The sequence below is a fragment of the Salvelinus alpinus genome, chromosome 36 (assembly GCF_045679555.1).
Source record: "Salvelinus alpinus chromosome 36, SLU_Salpinus.1, whole genome shotgun sequence".
Taxonomy (NCBI): Eukaryota; Metazoa; Chordata; class Actinopteri; order Salmoniformes; family Salmonidae; genus Salvelinus; species Salvelinus alpinus.
Genome location: NC_092121.1, coordinates 698,655 through 719,176, shown reverse-complemented (window position 1 = coordinate 719,176; position 20,522 = coordinate 698,655). Strand labels below are relative to the sequence as shown.

General features: G+C 40.2%; 1 protein-coding gene across 3 annotated transcripts; it reads left to right on the top strand.

Moving 5' to 3' along the window:
* The first annotated feature begins 253 nt into the window (after positions 1 to 253).
* On the top strand, positions 254 to 19,897 carry LOC139564946 (kinetochore-associated protein DSN1 homolog). Of its 3 annotated transcripts, XR_011672847.1 has the most exons (12): positions 254 to 368; positions 685 to 715; positions 885 to 1,194; positions 1,488 to 1,561; positions 1,710 to 1,782; positions 3,536 to 3,623; positions 5,105 to 5,155; positions 5,240 to 5,311; positions 16,189 to 16,336; positions 18,023 to 18,110; positions 18,798 to 18,942; positions 19,023 to 19,152. XR_011672847.1 is itself a non-coding variant. In XM_071384887.1 (11 exons), exons 1-11 carry the CDS (start codon positions 334 to 336, stop codon positions 19,127 to 19,129), a joined length of 1,077 nt encoding a protein of 358 aa, XP_071240988.1. In that variant the 5' UTR covers positions 254 to 333; the 3' UTR covers positions 19,130 to 19,897. The 3 variants fall into 3 exon arrangements, 2 of the variants coding, with proteins under 2 accessions (XP_071240988.1, XP_071240987.1); XM_071384887.1 differs by lacking the exon at positions 18,798 to 18,942 and having other exon boundaries at positions 19,023 to 19,897; XM_071384886.1 differs by lacking the exon at positions 18,798 to 18,942 and having other exon boundaries at positions 294 to 368; positions 688 to 715; positions 19,023 to 19,897.
* The last annotated feature ends 625 nt before the right edge of the window (positions 19,898 to 20,522 follow it).

The window sequence follows — 20,522 nt, the reverse complement described above, 5'->3', positions numbered from 1 at the left end:
TGCAGTTTTGTCACACAACACAATACCACAGATGTCTCATGTTTTGAGGGAGTATGCAATTGGCATGGTGACTGTAGGAATGTCCACCATTGTTTAAAAAGCTGAATTATGGTAACACTTTGGTTGTTATCTTGAGAGGAGTAGAACGCAACTCGTCCCCCCCAAAAAACTGCTTAAGGGACGGTTCATGCAGAGATATGGTAGCTAGAGCCTAAGTAGTGCAAAGGTGCTCCTAGTGGGCCACGTCGTTCAACACTACATTTCCCGACATGCATATCTGTAAATGGGAGGGGACGATTTTGTTTGTGCGCGGGTAGATTTTTAAAAATAAGTATGGCGGATATTAATTCTGGAAAGCAATCGGAAAGGTTTGTATCTTTTTTAGTTAATAATGATACTGAAAGTTTTCCTGAAATTCACTTTGCTGTGAAGAATTGGGTGGAATTAGCGCGCTATCTCAGAGGGTCGTATTGTGTTTTACATCAAAGGAGGAGCTTGCTAACGTTAACTTCCGACCTCACTGCCCGGGTAACGTTAGCTACTAGCTAACACCGGCAACAACCCCTATTTTAAAGTAGTCCTAGTGGTAGCCACGTCTATAGACAGCTAACTAGCCATTTCAACATAAACTATGCTCATGTGGTTATGTTAATCTTCCTCTCTCTTTTTCATTGATGTCATCAGCAGCTGCGACAGCTCTGCTGAACACCAGAAGGTAAGACAATCAACAGCTGATTGTGTTGTGGTCTATGTGGTTTTGGTTGCACATAAGAGCCAATATACATAATATAACCTTACTAAAATGGTAGTTAGCTGATGAAATTAGCATAGCACTGACGATAACATACGAATGATCTAAAAGACCACTTTGTCTGTTGATCAAGGTCCACGATGAAGAAAAGCCTCAGCAGGGACTCAAAAGAGTTTGCCCTGGGAGTCCAAGCCCAGCAGCTCCTCACCCCAAATCTCCCTGCAGACACACTCCTGCCTCCACCACCACCAACATCCAGATGTCACAAACAACAGACATACAGATGAAGCCGTGTTCTGGAGAAGAGGGGCATGGAAGGGATCCTGAGGAGGGTGTTGCAACAGAGGGTCGATCGTTGAGCCCCAGCAGCACACAAAGGAAATCCTGGAGGAGGTCGGCCAGGGACCGACGCTCTCTCCCTTCCATCCCCAACACCTCCCAGAGTGAGACCCGAAACCTTTATTTTTCAATATCGACAACATTGGTTGTGGTGTCTGGGATGAGTGACACTAGCCAGAGCGTCTGGTAGGATAGAGAGTATTGTTTACGTCTTCTAGAGCCGTAAAACATATACTCTTTCCAAGCTATGGCTAGAGTCAACCACCTATCCCAAGTTAACCCTTAAAAACAATGAATGGCAGTATGGGAAGGAGGCACAATTGGGGCTAAGTGATTTACAAAATGCTCTCTTGTAACCTGTAAATGCTAAGCTTCTGTCTAAATGCCTCTTATCCAGCTATATGCAGGTCAATCAGCCAATCCCTACCAGAGGAGGAGAGGCTAGAGAAACTGATGGAGGCTTCTATGAGGGTATGTTTAAGTGATTGCAATTCGCTAGTGTCTGTGTGTGTTTTGAAAGTCAGGCTAACTTCAACCTAGAGGTTATTTCAATGTCTATGTGATCCTGGCTGACAATTTATCTGAGTTTGTGTCCCATCTCTCTCCTCTTTGTCTCCAGCTGGCAGTCAAGAAGTTACAAGACTCACTGAGCACGACACCCAACGGCAGTTTAGAGTCACTTCAGACACAAGGTTGGTAGGATCCTTGTACGTCTATCAAATAAGTAGTGGTTTTGGATAGTGACATCCAGCAAAAAAAACATCCAATGTTTACTTCTGCCCCCTACTGGTTCGGTGCAGTATTTTGAATGGAGCTTAAGTTGTGTGCCTTGCAGTAGGCATACAGTCCATTTGGAAAGTATGCAGACCCTTCCATTTTTCCACATTTTGTTACGTTACAACCTTATTCTAAAATGTATTAAATATTTATTTAAATCATCAATCTACACACAATACCCCATAATGACAAAGTGAAACCAGGTTTTTACATTTTTTTTGCAAATTTATTTAAAAAAAACATATCGCTTATTTACATAAGTATTCAGACCCTTTGCTATGAGACTCAAAATTGAGCTTAGGTGCATCCTGTTTCCATTGATCATCCTTGAAATGTTTAACTTTATTGGAGTCCACCTGTGGTAAATTCAATTGATTGGAAATGATTTGGAAAGGCACACACCTGTTTATATAAGATCCCACAGTTGACAGTGTATGTCAGATCAAAAACCAAGCCATGAGGTTGAAGGAGTTGTCCGTAGAGCTCTGAGACAGGATTGTGTCGAGGCAAAGATCTGGGGAAGGATACCAAAAATTGTCTGCAACATTGAAGGTCCCCAAGAACACAGTGGCCTCCATTCTTAAATGGAAGAAGTTTGGAACCATCAGGACTCTTCCTAGAGCTGGCCGGCCGGCCAAACTGAGCAATTGGGGGAGAAGGGCCTTAGTCAGGGAGGTGACCAAGAACCCGATGGTCACTGACAGAGCTCCAGAGTTCCTTTGTGGAGATGGGAGAACCTTCCAGAAGGACAACCATCTCTGCAGCACTCCACCAATCAGTCCTTTATGGTAGAGTGGCCGGACGGAAGCCACTCATCAGTAAAAAGTCCATGACAGCGCGCTTGGAGTTTGCCAAAAGGCACCTAAGGACTTTCAGCGCATGAGAAACAAGATTCTCTGGTCCGATGAAACCAATACTGAACTATTTGGCCTGAATGCGAAGTGTTAACTTCTGGATTCCACCTGGCACCATCCCTATGAAGCGTGGTGGCAGCATCATGCTGTGGGGATGTTTTTCAGCCGCAAGGACTGGGAGACTAGTCAGGATCGAGGGAATAATGAATGGAGCAAAGTACAGAGAGATCCTTGATGGAAACCTGCTCCAGAGTGCTCAGGACCTCCGACTGGGGTGAAGGTTCACCTTCCCACAGGACCCTAAGCACACAGCCAAGGACCCTAAGCACACAGCCAAGACACTGTGGCTTTTGGACAAATCTCTGAATAGCTATTGACTTGAACCCAATAGCACATCTCTAGAGAGACCTGAAAATAGCTGTGCAGCGACACTCACCATCCAGCCTGACGGAGCTTGAGAGGATCTGTGGAGAAGAATGGGAGAAAGTCCCCAAATACAGGTGTGCCAAGCTTGTAGCGTCATACCCAAGAAGACTCCTGGCTCTAATCGCTGCCAAAGGTGCTTCAACAAAGTACTGAGCAAAGGGTCTGAATACTTATATTAATGTGATAAAAAAAAAATGCAAACAATTCTACAAACTTGTTTTTGCTCTGTTTGTGTATAGATTGATTGGGGGGGACAATTTATCTAATTTTAAAATAAGGCTGTAACGGAAGAAAATGTTGAAAAAGTTAAGGTCTGAATACTTTCCGAATTCACTTTGTCTAATAATGTTAACATAATTCGTTACTACCATTTTCTTCCCTGTTTCAGTGGAGGCTGTACAGAAGGGGTGGTGTTGCCTGGCCAAAGATCTACGCAGTGAGCTGCAGTGTCAGCAACCTCCCAATAGCACAGCCAGGTAAGGCTGTCTCGTCACAGCCCTCAACCTAATTTTGTTCACTGACTTAACGTCCTTAACCTTTCTGAACAACCCATCCCGGATCCGGGATAATTGTCATCAGCAACGCTGCATAGCATAGCATAGCTCCACAGTCAAATAATATTACTAGAAAATATTCATATTCATGAAATCACAAGTGCAATATTGCAAAACACAGCTTAGCCTGTTGTTAATCCACCTGTCGTCTCAGATTTTGAAATTATGCTTTACAGCAAAAGCAATACAAGCGTTTGTGTAAGTTTATCGATCGCTCGACAAAACATTAAGTACACTTAGCATCAGGTAACTTGGTCACGAAAATCAGAAAAGCAATCAAATTAATTGTTTACCTTTGATGATCTTCGGATGTTTTCACTCACGAGACTCCCAGTTAGACAACAAATGTTCCTTTTGTTCCATAAAGATATTTTTATATCCAAATACCTCCGTTCGTTTCGCGCGTTATGCTGAGAAATCCACAGGAAAAAGCGTTCACGACAACGCAGACAAAAATTCCAGATAATATCCATAATGTCCACAGAAACATGTCAAACGTTTTTTATAATCAATCCTCAGGTTGTTTTTCAAATATCTATTCGATAATATATCAACCGGGAGTGTTGGTTTTCCACCTATCCACTTACGCAATGTGGTCGTTCTCGCTCATTTTTCAAAATAAAAGCCTGAAACTATGTCTAAAGGCTGTTGACACCTTAGGGAAGCCATAGAAAAAGGAATCTGGTTGATATCCCTTTAAATGGGTAATAGGGATGCATAAGAACAGAGAGGTTTCAAAAACAGAGGCACTTGCTGATTGGATTTTCCTCAGGTTTTAGCCTGCAATATCAGTTCTGTTAAACTCACAGACAAAATTTTGACAGTTGTGGAAACTTTAGAGTGTTTTCTATCCTAATCTGACAATTATATGCATATTCTAGTTTCGGGGGCTGAGAAATAGGCAGTTTCAAATGGGTACGTTTTTTAGCCAAAAACGAAAATACTGCCCCCTAGCCCACATACTTACCTTTTTCCTGAGCATTCTATTTTACGCTTATTATTCCAGCACTGATTTTTATTTTTTCTAATCCTTTAACGTGAGACAAATGAGGCCAGGATGATCCGAGTATCGCGATACTAGTCAGTATCATGGCAAGGAAACAAAACACGAAACAGATTTAACTTCTTTAGGAAAACAACCCTAATGTTGGAAACAAGCAGCGTCATGTCATCCAGAGTCCCCCCCCCCCAAGCTATAGAACACAATATTTTACATACAGCAGGTTTTTAAAGGAAGGCTTTGTGTTTTGGCATGGAAATAATATTGTGATACTGGTATCGGCACAGCCCAAGAGAAAAAGGGCTGTCATTCTTCTGTATTGTCCTTTATTTCTAGTTCAGCCCTTTCTGTATTCATTCAGTCATCTGTTATGGCTCCCTTTTGACTGTCTCTTTCTCGTTAGTGACACTGCAATGCAGAACACCATGGAGCAGACCAGGAAGGCTATACACAGGTAACTGATTTCCTCGTCACTGTGTGTGTGCGTGCCTGTAATGAATAAATATTGTCTGTTTTTATTCCATCTGTGTGATTCCAGGCTGCAGGCTGAGAGTGCATCTTGGAAGTCCCTGTTAGACAAGCACCGGAGTAAAGCTGAAGAATTGGCCAGGTGAGCACATTCTCACACACACACGCATACAAATTACATGCACTTGTTCACTCTTGTTCTGCACTCACCATGCTCCAAGTTTCAGGTTGTCCAAAGTGATTTTTCTTCTCATGTGCCTGGTGCTTCAGTCCAATTTGGGCATTAGCCAAAGTCAGCTATCAATAACCAGGCCTGGTATTCATAGCTGACTTTGAAAAGGCGTTGATAAAGTATGACTGGAGTTTATATATAAATGCCTGGAATATTTCAATTTTGGAGAATCTCTTTTATAAAATGGGTTAAAGTCATGTACAGTAACCCTATGTGTAAAATCATAAATAATGGCTACTTCTCAGGAAGTTTTAAACTGTCAAGAGGAGTATAACAAGGTTGTCCACTATCAACATTTCTATTTATTATTGCCATTGAAATGTTAGCTGTTAAAATTTAGATCCAACAATAATATTAAGGGGTTAGTAATCCAGGGCTTGAAAACAAAGGTCATGTTTCCTTTTAAATCCACAATTTGGAAACCTCCACAGCCTCATAGAGGATATAGGTTAAGAAAAAGTATCTATCTGGATTAAAACCAAATTATGATAAGTGTACTATATTACGTATTGATCACAAAAACATTTTTACTTTTACATTACTGTGTAGTTTACCATGGTCTGACGGGGATGTGGACATACTCGGTATATATGTCCTGAAAGAAAGAAAATGATCTCACTCAATAGCTTTTTAATAGAAAGTTAGCAAAAATATAGATAATATCTTGCTACCATGGAAAGGATAACACCTGGCTATTTCTGGAAAAATCACTCAGATTAACTCTTCAGTCATATCCCAGTTTACCTATTTGCTTATGGTCTTGCCTACACCTAGCGACCTGCTTTTTGTTAAATTATATGGGCAAAAAATATTACATTTTATTTGGAATGGCAAGCCAGACAAAATTAAAACGTTAAAATTAAAACGTTATACATAAGTCTGAACTGGTTCTCTAGCAAATTAGTAAGAAAGTCTCGCCCCATGTTCAAGAATGGCCTTTTTCCCTTTATTCAGATTACAACCTCTCAATTTCGGTTATGTGAAAAACGAAATCTCCAAAATATCTGCATTTTTAAAACAAGCCATCGAAATTTGGTTGCAATTTCAGTTAAATCCACTGGAAAAGACAAAATCATACAACAAATATTGTGGTTCAATGTTTTAAATTAAATTTACAAAGATTATAGAATAAATAGGACTGGTGGAGTTGTCACACATACAGCTAACAAAAATATATGGAAATGTCTGCTCTACCCAAAATTACAACTAACTAATTGCAGCATTTCTGAACAAATGGAAGAGGCAAGTGGAAGGGGGAATAAGTAAGGAACTAGTCTGTCGGCCCTGCATTAAAGAACGTTGTGATAAATAAAAAATATATACCCGTTTCAGTTAAGGACCCCAAAATTCACAGCTGTTGCTAAATACTTGGGAAGAGATTTTCGATGTACCGGTTCCATGGCACAAGGTTTAAAAACTGATACACAACTTAATTTTTTATTGAAAAATTCTTACACAAAAATCTTACAACCAATAGAATGTTATACATACATACAGTTGAAGTCGGAAGTTTACATACACTTAGGTTGGCGTCATTAAAACTCGTTTTTCAACCACTCCACAAATTTCTTGTTAACAAACTATAGTTTTGGCAAGTCGGTTAGGACATCTACTGTGTGCATGACACAAGTAATTTTCCCAACAATTGTTTACAGACAGATTATTTCACTTATAACTCACTGTATTACAATTCTAGTGGGTCAGAAGTTAACATACACTAGGTTGACTGTGCCGTTTAAACAGCTTGGAAAATTCCATAAAATTATGTCATGGCTTTAGAATCTTCTGATAGGCTAATTGACATCATTTGAGTCAATTGGAGGTGTACCTGTGGATGCATTTCAAGGCCTACCTTCAAACTCAGTGCCTCTTTGCTTGACATCATGGGAAAATCAAAAGAAATCTGCCAAGACCTCAGAAAAAAAAGTTGTAGACCTCCACAAGTCTGGTTCATTCTTGGGAGCAATTTCCAAATGCCTGAAGGTACCACGTTCATCTGTACAAACAATAGTAATGCAAGTATAAACACCATGGGACCACGCATCCGTCATAACCCTCAGGAAGGAGACGTGTTCTGTCTTCTAGAGATGAACGTACTTTGGTGCGAGAAGTGCAAATCAATCCCAGAACATCCGCAAAGGACCTTGTGAAGATGCTGGAGGAAACGGGTACAAAAGTATCTATATCCAGAGTAAAACGAGTCCTATATCGACATAACCTGAAAGGCCGCTCAGCAAGGAAGAAGCGACTGCTCCAAAACAGCCATAGAAAATCCAGACTACGGTTTGCAACTGCACATGGGGACAAATATCGTACTTTTTGGAGAAATGTCCTCTGGTCTGATGAAACAAAAATGGAACTGTTTGGCCATAATGACCGTCATCATGTTTGGAGGAAAAAGGGGGAGTCTTGCAAACCGAAGAACACCATCCCAACTGTGAAGCACGGGGGTGGCAGCATCATGTTGTGGAGATACTTTGCTGCAGGAGGGACTGGTGCACTTCACAAAATAGATGGCTTCATGAGGCAGGAAATTGTGGATATATTGAAGCAACATCTCAAGACATCAGTCAGGAAGTTGAAGCTTGGTCGCAAATGGGTCTTCCAAATGGACAATGACCCCAAGCATACTTCCAAAGTTGTGGCAAAATGGCTTAAGGACAACAAAGTCAAGGTATTGGAGTGGCAATCACAAAGCCCTGACCTCAATCCTATAGAAAATATGTGGGCAGAACTAAAAAAGCGTGTGCAAGCAAGGAGGCATACAAACCTGACTCAGTTACACCAGCTCTGTCAGGAGGAATGGGCCAAAATTCACCCAACTTATTGTGGGAAGCTTGTGGAAGGCTACCCGGAACGTTTGACCCAAGTTAAACAATTTAAAGGCAATGCTACCAAATACTAATTGAGTGTATGTAAACTTCTGACCCACTGGGACTGTGATGAAACAAATCGTTCTCTCTACTATTATTCTGACATTTCACATTCTTCAAATAAAGTGGTGATCCTAACTGACCTAAAACAGGGAATTTTTCCTCGGATTAAATGTCAGGAATTGTGAAACTGATTCCAAATGTATTTGGCTAAGGTGTATGTGAACTTCCGACTTCAACTGTGTATGGGGCATACAACCTTCCCAGCTTTGCCGATTTTGCTGCAAAGAGACCGTTAGTAGATCATTTATTTTTGTACTGTCCATATGTAGCTTGTTTTTGGTCACAGGTCCAGGAATGGCAGAAGAATTTCAACATTTACCTGGAGCTAACGCTGCAGATACTGGGTGATTTTTGAAGTCTTAGTCAGTTGATCAGTAATATAATAAACACATTTTTTTTCTAAATGTATTATCTTTAATTTACAATCTGTAGAAACTGATAATAGAATAGTTCAGAACTTTTGTGAAGTATCACAGGACAGTGGGGAAAAATATAAAATATGGGAGACGGTTGGGACTAATAACAAATTTAAAATATACTGTGTCTAAAATGTACACTACCGTTCAAAAGTTTGGGGTCACTTAGAAATGTCCTTGTTTTTGAAAGAAAAGCACCTTTTTTTTAATCCATTTAAAATAACATCAAATTGTTCAGAAATGCAGTCTAGACATTGTTAATGTTGTCAATGACTATTGTAGCTGGAAACGGCTGATTTTGAATGGAGTATCAGTGTAACGGATGTGAAATGGCTAGCTAGTTATCGGTGGTGCGTGCTAATAGCCTTTCAATCGGTGACGTCACTTGCTCTGAGACCTTGGAGTAGTGGTTCCCCTTGCTCTGCAAGAGCCGCAGCTTTTGTGGAGCGATGGGTAACGATGCTTCGTGGGTGACTTTTGTTGATGTGTGCAGAGGGTCCCTAGTTCGCGTCGGGGCGAGGGGACGGACTAAAGTTATACTGTTACATCTACAGAGGCGTACAGAAGCCCGTTATCAGCAACCATCACTCCTGTGTTCCAATGGCACGTTGTGTTAGCTAATCCAAGTTTATCATTTTAAAAGGCTAATTGATCATTAACCATTTTGCAATTGTTAGCACAGCTGAAAACTTGTTCCAATTTAAAGAAGCAATAAAACTGGCCTTTAGTATCTGAGTTGAATATCTGGAGCATCAGAATTTGTGGATTCGATTACAGGCTCAAAATGGCCAAAAACAAAGAACTTTCTTCTGAAACTCGTCAGTCTATTCTTGTTCCTGAGAAATGAAGGCTATTCCATGTGAGAAATTGCCAAGAAACTGAAGATCCTGTACAATGCTGTGTACTACTCCCTTCACAGAACAGCGCAAACGGGCTCTAACCAGAATAGAAAGAGTGGGAGGCCCCGGGGCACAACTGAGCTTGAGGACAAGTACATTAGTGTCTCGTTTGAGAAACAGACGCCTCACAAGTCCTCAACTGGCAGCTTCATTAAATAGTACCCGCAAAACACCCGTCTCAACGTCAACAGTGAAGAGGCGACTCCGGGATGCTGGCCTTCTAGGCAGAGTTGCAAAGAAAAACCCGTAACTGACTGGCCAATAAAAAGAAAAGATGGGCAAAAGAACACACACTGGACAGGGGAAGATTGGGAAAAAGTGTTATGGACAGACGGATCTAAGTTTGAAGTGTTTGGATCACAAAGAACATTCGTGAGATGCAGAAAAATGTAAGCTGCTGGAGGAGTGCTTGACGCCATCTGTCAAGCATGGTGGAGGCAATGTGATGGTCTGGGGGTGCTTTGGTGGTGGGAAAATGGGAAATTTGTACAGGGTAAAAGGGATCTTGAAGAAGGAAGGCTATCACTCCATTTTGCAAGGCCATGCCATACCCTGTGGACGGTGCATAATTGGAGCAAATGTCCTCCTTCAACAGGACAATGACCCAAAGCACAGCTCTAAACTATGCAATAACTATTTAGGAAAGAAGCAGTCAGCTGGTATTCTGTCTATAATGGAGTGGCCAGCACAGTCACCGGATCTCAACCCTATATAGCTGTTGTGGGAGCAGCTTGACTGTATGGTACGTAAGAAGTGCCCATCAAGCCAATCCAACTTGTGGGAGGTGCTTCAGGAAGCATGGGGTAAAATCTCTTCAGTTTACCTCAACAAATTGATAACTAGAATGCCAAGGTTGTAATTGCTGTAAATGGATAATTCTTTGACGAAAGCAGAGTTTGAAGGACACTATTTCAATTAAAAATAATTTATTTATAACCTTGTCAAAGTCTTGAGTATTGTTCCTATTCATTTTGCAATTAATTTCATGTATGTTTTCATGTAAATGTTTAAGTGACACCAAACTTTTGAACGGTAGTGTATATAGATAGGTTCAGAACTTTTGTGAAACAACACAGTTAAAAATATATGGCAAATAGAAGTTGGGAGAGGTTGAGGGTAGAGGAAGGCCGGGACTAAAAACGAACAAAATGTAACTATTGTAAAATAGATTGTGTCCGTGAAGTGTGTATAAGCTGGAAGTAGAAGCCTAAGTGCTGTTCATTAGTTTACTCCAATTAAGGGAGGGTTAGTGGAAAATAATAAAGGAAAATCTATTTTTAAAATGTTGTGTGTGTATACATGCATACAGTACAAGTCATACGTTTGGACACAACTCCATTCCACGGTTTCTTTGTTTTTTTAAAAACAATTTTCTACATTGTAGAATAATAGTGAAGACATCAACTAGTGATGCACCGATATGACATTTTTGGCCTATACTGATATCCAATATTTTCCTTGCCAAAAAAAAACATACCGATTTTTTTTTTTTTTAAATGCGGCCTTTTAAGCATTCTAGTACAGTGTTAAATAGTTAACACACATGGACGCAGTGGTCTAAGGCACTGCATCTCAATTAGAGGTCGACCGATTAATCGGCATGGCCGATTTAGTTAGGGCCGATTTTTAAGTTTTCATAACAATCGGTAATCAGCATTTTTGGACGACGATTACATTGCACTCCACGAGGAGACTGCGTGGCAGGCTGACCACCTGTTACGCGAGTGCAGCAAGGAGCCAAGGTAAGTTGCTAGCTAGCATTAAACTTAAAAAACAATCTTCACATAATCACTAGTTAACTACACATGGTTGATGATATTACTAGGTTAACTAGCTTGTCCTGCGTTGCAAATCATCAATGCGGTGCCTGTTAATTTGTCGTCGAATCACAGCCTACTTCGCCAAACGGGTGATTTAACAAGCGCATTCGTGAAAAAAGCACTGTCGTTGCACCAATGTACATAACCATAAACATCAATGCCTTTCTTAAAATCAATACACAAGTATATATTTTTTAAACCTGCATATTTAGTTAAAAGAAATTAATGTTAGCAGGCAATATTAACTAGGGAAATTGTGTCACTTGTGTCACTCTTGCGTTCTGTGCAAGCAGAGTCAGGGTATATGCAGCAGTTGGGCCACCTGGCTCGTTGCGAACTGTGTGAAGACCATTTCTTCCTAACAAAGACCGTAATTAATTTGCCAGAATTTTACATAATTATGACATAACATTGAAGGTTGTGCAATGTAACAGCAATGTTTAGACTTTATGGATGCTACCCGTTCGATTAAAATACAGAACGGTTCCGTATTTCACTGAAAGAATAAACATTTTGTTATCGAAATGGTCATTTCCGGGTTTCACCTAAGGCTCATATTTCTGTGTGTTATATTATAATTAAGTCTATGATTTGATAGGGCAGTCTGAGCGGTGGTAGGCAGCAGCAGGCTCGTAAGCATTCATTCAAACAGCACTTTCCTGCGTTTGCCAGCAGCCTTCGCAATGCTTGAATACAGCGATGTTTATGACTTCAAGCCTATCAACTCCCGAGATTAGGCTGGCAATACTATAGTGCCTATAGGGACATCCAATAGTCAAAGGTATATGAAATACAAATGGTACAGAGAGAAATGGTCCTATAACTACAACCTAAAACTTCTTAACTGTGAATATTGAAGACTCATGTTAAAAGGAACCACCATGTTCTGAGCAAAGAATTTAAATGTTAGCTTTTTTACATGGCACATATTGCACTTTTACTTTCTTCTCCAACACTGTTTTTGCATTATTTAAACAAATTGAACATGTTTCATTATTTATTTGAGACGATTTTTATATAGTATTATATTCAGTTAAAATAAGTGTTCATTCAGTATTGTTGTAATTGTCATTATTACAGATATAATATAAATCGTCCGATTTAATCGGTATCGGCTTTTTTTGGTCCTCCAATAATCGGTATCGGCGTTGAAAAATCATAATCGGTCGACTTCTAATCTCAATGCAAGAGGTATCACTACAGTCCCTGGTTCGAATACAGGCTCTATCACATCCGGCTGTGATTGGGAATCCCGTAGGGCAGCGCACAATTGGCCCAGCGTTGTCCGGGTTTGGCCTGGGTAGGCCGTCATTATAAATAAGAATTTGTTCTTAACTGACTTGCCTATTTAAATAAAAAGGTTACACACACCACACTGACCAAAAAGTTATTTTGTTGGCATTTACGTATGTCCCCATTACCAGTAAAACATAATCAAAACCTATTTCTTCCACTTACTTGCTGTGCTGTTTCATTCTTCGTTCAGTCGTTTCATTCTCAATCAGGATTTCTAATGAACGCCATTTGGGTCTCTGCGTGTCAAAAAAAATCCACTAACACTATTTAGACAGTTCTTATTTGATTAATGGTGGTCGCACCCACCTAGCCACAATAAGGATTTGCCACAATAGTGGACTTTGCGGTTAGTCTTCAAAATAAAAGACAGTGATGCAAATTAATACAAATGGTATAATTATGCCATAGTTGAATGCATCATGCTAAACGAGGTTGGAATGTTTCCTATAAAATCAACAAAAGATAATTTTGTTAATTTGACATCTGTTGAAATCACACTGGATGTATTATACTTCAGAATTCCATTGGGGGCATACTTATTTCACTGTACAGCCTTACCTATGGATTGTGGATCAATGACGGGTTATCGGTCTACTCAGTGACACCCAGAGAACATTAGCGTCGTAGCTCTTATTGCGGGACATTTATTGTCAACCTATGTGTATTGAACACTATTCCAGAGGAAAAACAATACTGCATGGATGTTTTGGAGTCTGATAACTCTGAGGAAGATGTTGGGAAAAAATAACTTGGTTATTGCGTAGACTGATACCCCATTTCATTGATCCCCAATCCTTAGGTAAAGCTGTACAGTGCAATAGGAATGTCAATACACACAATAGGTTGACTGGGGAGGTGATATCACGCAGTCACAGTCCCGTGATAAGACCTACAACGCTAATATTTGCGTAAACTCTTCACAGTTGTGTTCTGTGGGTGTCACCGATTAGACTGATACCCCATTTCATTGCTTCACAACCTTGTTTAACATTAGTCTAAATATAGCATGATTCCACCAATCGTAACCTTCTGCATCACTTTCAAATATGTACTTTTATTTTGAAGGCAGTCCACAAATTCCACATAACCCGGTCTGGTCGAGCCTCACTAGCCAGATGAAGCTAGCCGAACAAATAATACCGCGTACGTTATAAAGTATTGTGAACACATCGTTCGTGGCCTGTTTGCAGACTTTTTTTTGTACAGCTTTGACAATGCTACTGATAGTAGTGGTGGCGCTTGGCTTGCACGTGCAAATTCAGAACACACAAAATTATATAATAGAACTGTGTTATTTGATGTGTATCTTTTTTGACACGCAAAGACCCAAACGGCGTTCCATACTATGTCGTGAAGCTAATAGCAGTGACACGCTATTACTGTGTAACTCCGGTAGGGCGACATCTGAAACATTTCGCACTTGGTAACGTTAGTGTGTACCTGTGCTTGACCAGTCGCGAAAGCCAACATCACCCACGACAGGGAACGTTTTCTTGTCATGGGCAATGAATTTCATTATCTTGGTGTTAATGGGTTTCGCCTTTGAGCTGTCTCGCTGAAATGTTCCTACTCTTTCAAATGACTGCTCGACTTGTTGACTGCTCGATCCGCTAGGTTAGGAATGCTGTGTTGCATGTGTAGCGTTACATTTTATGTGCAGTCATTATGTCATGTACCTACATTATATAGGTATGCACGTCAGATTTGACATTGGTTTTGCACATCGGCGTTAAACTACACATCGGCCGATACTGATGTTGGCATTTTAGCTAATATCGGCCGATTCCGCTATGTTCACCGATTTTTATATTGTGCATCCCAATTAAAAACTATGAAATAACACATATGTAATCATTTAGTAACCAAAAAAGTGTTTGTTAAGTATATTTGAGATTCTTCAAAGTAACCACCCTTTGCCTTGATGACAGCTTTGCAAACTCTTGGCATTCTCTCAACCTGGAATCCATTTCAATTAACAGGTGTGCCTTGTTAAATGTTAATTTGTGTTATTTCTTTCCTTAATGCATTTGAGCATTATCAGTTGTGTTGTGACAAGGTAGGGTGGTATACAGAAGATGGCCCTATTTGGTAAAAGACCATGTCCATATTATGGCAAGAACAGCTCAAATAACCAAAGAGAAACGACAGTCCATTACTTTAAGACATGAAGGTCAGTCAATCCGGGAAAAATTCTATAAGTTTGAAAGTTTCTTCAAGTACAGTCGCAAAAACCATCAAGCGCTATGATGAAGCTGGCTCTCATGAGGACCGCCGCAGGAAAGGAAGACCCAGAGTTACCTCTGCTGCAGAGGATAAGTTCATTAGAGTTACCAGCCTCAGAAATTGCAGCCCAAATAAATGCTTTGCAGAGTTCAAGTAACAGACACATCTCAACATCAACTGTTCAGAGGAGACTGCGTGAATCAGGCCTTCATGGTCGAATTGCTGCAAAGAAACCACTACTAAAGGACACCAATAAGAAGAAGAGACTTGATTGGACCAAGAAACACGCGCAATGGACATTAGACCGGTGGAAAGCTGTCCAAATTTGAGATTTTTGTTTCCAACCGCCGTGTCTTTGTGAGACGCGGAGTAGGTGAACGGATGATCTCTGCATGTGTGGTTCCCACCGTGAAGCATGGAGGTGGTGTGGGGGTGCTTTGTTGGTGACACTGTCAGTGATTTTATTTAGAATTCAAGGCACACTTAACCAGCATGGCTACCACAGCATTCTGCAGCAATACGCCATCTCATCTGGTTTGTGCTGTGGGACTATCATTTGTTTTTCAACAGGACAAAATGACCCAGCACACCTCCAGGCTGTGTAAGGGCTATTTGACCAAGAAGGAGAGTGATGGAGTGCTGCATCAGATGACATGGCCTCCACAATCACTCGACCTTAACAGAATTGAGATGATTTGGGATGAGTAGACCGCAGGGTGAAGGATAAGTAGCCAACAAGTGCTCAGCATGTGTGGAAAGTCCTTCAAGACTGTTGGAAAAGCATTACAGGTGAAGCTGGTTGAGAGAATGCCAAGAGTGCAAAGCTGTCAATGCAAAGGGTGGCTACTTTGAAGAATATAAATATATTTTGATTTCATATGTGTTATTTCATAGTTTTGATGTCTTGTAGAAAATAGTAAAAAATTGAAAACCCTTGAATGTGTAGGTAACTTTTTGGCTGGTTGTGTGTGTATATATATAAAATAGATATGGATGGAGGATCGGAAGTTATGCAGACAATTACATTGATGGAAGCTACCATCTATCTGTAATATTAAAGCTGATCTTCCCCCAATGATTGTTCATTGTTCAGAATGGCATGATAACGATACAAGAGTTGGCTACAGCCCATTTTAGGACCATGGTTTTTGCCTAGTGTAAATGTGTCGGTATATCTCATCTTCTTTCCCTTTGCAGGCAAGTGGAGCAGTGCAAGGAGAAGGGGGTGACGTTAGACCCTAGCTGCCTGGCCCAGTCCTCACAGAGCCAGCTCATCCAGAACAAACCTGATTACCACAGCCTGCTCTGCAGACAGCAGCCTGTACTGTCCACTATGGACATGGTGGTAATACGGACAAACTAGTAGTATACCACTTGGGGATGGTTTCTTGGACACAGATTAGTCCTAGACTAAAAGCAAGCTCAATGGAGAATCTCTGTCGCAATAGTTTTGTTGTCCAGTATTTGGCTTTGTGTCCAGGAAAAAAGCCTTTTGGAGTTTTTTATTTATTTAAATGTTCTATTGGGCAAATCTTAACTTGCATTTAAGTCAGCTTTTCACTTAGTCATGCATTGATGTCATTTTTTATTTAAACTTTATTTAAACAGGTAGACCAGATGAGAACAAGTTCTCATTTACAACTGCGACCTGGCCAAGATAAAGCAAAGCAGTGCGACACAAACAACACAGAGTTACACATGGGATAAACAAACGTACAGTCAATAACACAATAGAAAAGTCTATATACAGTGTTTGCAAATGTAGTAAGATTAGGGAGGTAAGGCAATAAATATGCCATAGTGGCGAAATAATTACAATTTAGCAATTAAACACCGGAGTGATAGATGTGCAGAAGATGAATGTGCAAGTAGAGATAATGGGGTGCAAAGGAGCAAAACAATTATATTGGGATGAGGTAGTTGGGTGGGCTATTTACAGATGGGCTGTGTACAGGTGCAATGATCGGTAAGCTGATGCTTAAAGTTGAAGGACTACAATGATAGACTACGAATAAATATACATTTGACTGAAGTGGAAGTTAGATTTCACCCTCAGTGTTCCATGTCCCATGCTCAGAAAGTAAAAGATGGTAGCTGCAGTGCACACATTATAGCTCCAATGCAATCTCTTTTTTTTTGACTGCTAATGTGTCTGAACAGTGTCCACACTTGCCTTCAGGGTAGAGCAATTCTTTTTTCTCAATTTTTATCACACCCTTGTGTGTGTTAATGAATCTAACATAAAACGTCAGACGAGTTTGGGTCTTTAGTTTATCTTTGTATACCAGTATTTTTAATGTTTGATTTGTTTAAATGTTACTCCACTCCTCCGTGTGTAATGTCAGTTTTTATAGTTTACTCCGTTTGCTATTTGAGTCTTCTCTCTCCTTCCACACACACCCAGCCAATTGTCACTCAAGGAGACCTGTTTTTGTTCTACCACGAGTCACAAGTTAAAATACTAGCCGTTCACTCGCAGTGACAGTCTGCATGGTCAACGCTGCAAATGCAACAAGATATTGTTGACAACGATGCTGCTTTCCACTTTGCTTTATGTAAATCCACAAACATTCTACAATTACACTATTAGTTTGTATCTTAGTGTCTGCAAACAGTTTGTCTTTTTTTAGAGATTTATGCCTCAAACAAATTGTGTTAGCCGCTAATTGCTACTTAGCTGGCAATACAGCCTGATACCAAAGATTTTTACAACTAAACCAAGATGGACCACAACCTGTTGCCACGCTAGAGTCATGCACTACTCATAAAGCATATTTAGAAATTGTATAATTTTTTTATATATATATACAATAAAGTATTTTGACATATTTTGGCCATATTGCCTAGCCCGAGCGTTTATTTGCCTCAACTACGGTGCTGCCCTGGCTTTTGTTGTCGATGGGTGCATATCGAAGGCCGGTGTTTATTACTGTTCAAGTTGTGAAAAGCTTATATCACCCTCTTAAAACGTGGTTCGCTAGCTATACACGTAATTTAAAAAAAAAAAAAAAACATCTATGTTCCTCCATAGATGGACACCCAGTGTAAGATGGTCAGGGAGCTGCTGTCCATACAGGAACAGTCTCAGCTACTGGTGAAGGAGACAAGCAGCAGATTGGGTAAGGGCATGTCTGGATGGATGGGTGTAGTGGTTCTCAGGGTCGTGTTCAGTAGGGCAGAACCTTTGCAACAGAAAATTCAAATCTGTTTCAATTTAGGTAGTACCTTCCCCTTTCATTCTGTTTCAAAACGTTTTCTCCCTGCTGAACACTTCTTGACTTATTAAAGACCTCGTGCAGTCTTTATTTTGATTTTTAAATCATCACTATGTCTAATATATCACTGTTTATTTAATGAAAAGTAACTAATATATTTGGATCATTTTATTCCCTGAGCCTCCTTTGGCTGTTGAAATGTTCAGTCTGATCTTGTGGGTGTTAGGAAGCAAATTTGAAGATATTTGCATACACATCCCTGATAGGATGGTCTAGAGCCTACCCCCTTACCCAGATGAACAGTCATTGGTCTATTCTAAGCAGATCACCTTGTGAAGTCATGATGTGGGCCAAAAGTTCCATCCCACCTGAACGGGCTGAAATTCCAGCCATTTTTTAAAATCAAACAGCTCTTACAAAAAGGGCATTATCATAATTTTAACAATTTCAGTGTTATTTCGACCTCTGTGTGGAAGAATTAAAAAATTGGAAAATCTCATTTTTAACTGCGCTGCCCCATGAATTGTTTTGAGTTGATTTCTGTTTTTATTTAACTAGGCTAGTCAGTTAAGAATTTTTATTTATTTTCAGTGATGGTCTACCGGGGAACAGTAGGTTAACTGCCTTGTTCAGGGGCAGAACAACAGATGTTTTTACCTTGTCAGCTTGGGGATTCGATCTAGCAACCTTCCTGTTACTAGTCCAACACTCTAACCACTAGGCTACCTGCCGCCTAGTGAGTATATTCTCTTTGTTGTGTTTATTAAATGTATTTGTTGTGATCATGTATTAAGTGTGTACATCTGTTCCCATCAGCGGCTGATGTGGGATTCCAGGATCTCTCCTCTGACCCAGTCAGGGATCTACTGGCAGGACCCATATCCTCTGTATCAACCAACACATCATCCACCGTATCATTCTAGTACCTCTGTTTCAGGGTTATCACAATACAGTATCATGGTACAACCAAACTAGATTTTTCATGGCAAAAAAAGAGAACTAAGCAAACTGAATTCTTGCTTTGTACAAGCAGGACAAAGCACACCTTTAATAGCACATACTCTATTGTGACCTTTGGTCTCGTCCAGGTTCACTCAATGAATGACCTATGAGAAAGATCAGTCTGGCTTTTTCTGTATTTCCGGTATTTATGTCATGTCTTAACTCTGTACCCATGGCTCCCTAACTTAGCTGTTCTCTGTGGTGCCTTGTTTGGTTGTGTTTGTAAATAAGTCTATGGTATCTTTCTTCATGGGATGAATGTGGATTATTTCGGCTATAACTTTCTATCTATTCTAATTCTATTCCACCACTATACTATTTGGGTCCTCCCAAATGGCACCCCATTCCTTATATAGTGCACTACTTTTGACCAGCGTGCTATGAGTCCTGGTCAAAAGTATTACTCTGTATAGGTTATAGGGTGCCATTTGGGACGGAGGCCAGTCTCCCTACAAAACGTATGCTGTTGGCCACCAGAGGGCAATCTCACCCTTTATTTAAATAGCTAATGAATATTTGCCTACAGTAAAAGATGTAGAAAATATTCACTTGCAGTGGATGCATTTTGGGGTTAATTTGTAAGATGCCTGCTTTCCTTTATTTTCCTGTACATTCGTGTCTGTTTTTCTTGTAAAAAAAATGTATGATTTCAAAAAATATATATTATTATTAAACAGTAATTATCTGAATTTGTCTTGTATTTTCTGACCATTGAATCAGTTGTTTTAAAACCAGGTCCAATCCTGTATTTGTTTTTAACCCTTCATAAACAAGGAAATGTGAAACATTATTCCATCCCAACTCCTTTGAAACTTCTCTTGGTTTCAGTGTAACAAGGGGAAGAATTCTCTGTACACACAACTTGTTAGTTCTCTCAACACACCCTTGTAATCATATGTATAATACTTTACTCCTTGTCCCTTTCTTATCCCTCAATCTTTTCTGTTTTGTCCAGAGGTCCAGTCCTCTTTTCTCTCCTCCAGCACTGCTATGTCTTCCTCTGTCCCTTCTCCTGTCCATCAGGAAGGAAGCCCCTCCCCCACCTCATCTTGACTCCCTCCCTCTCCTTTCACCGGGTCACTGGCGCAGAACGAAGGCCTGACATTATGCCTAGTGTTTCATAACCCCCCTTTCTTCCTTTTTCAATCTCATTCACTCTCACTATCACATCTTAAGTTTTCTCTCACCATCTTTCATGTTATAAGGTTGAGCCTTGAGCCTTCCTCTTACCAGGAGAAACATGATGAACAACAATGTGGCCCCGATGAGGAATATTTCCTTAGAGAAGTTTAACAGTCAATAGGGTTACACTTG

What these genes read in the sequence shown, in the direction of transcription:
- LOC139564946 (XM_071384887.1), top strand. Translation starts at nt 334, where the DNA reads ATGGCGGATATTAATTCTGGAAAGCAATCGGAAAG. An exon ending in TCTGGAAAGCAATCGGAAAG is followed by an intron (nt 369 to 684) that starts GTTTGTATCTTT and finishes TGATGTCATCAG; the next exon opens with CAGCTGCGACAGCTCTGCTG. An exon ending in GGAGACAAGCAGCAGATTGG is followed by an intron (nt 18,111 to 19,022) that starts GTAAGGGCATGT and finishes TGTTCCCATCAG; the next exon opens with CGGCTGATGTGGGATTCCAG.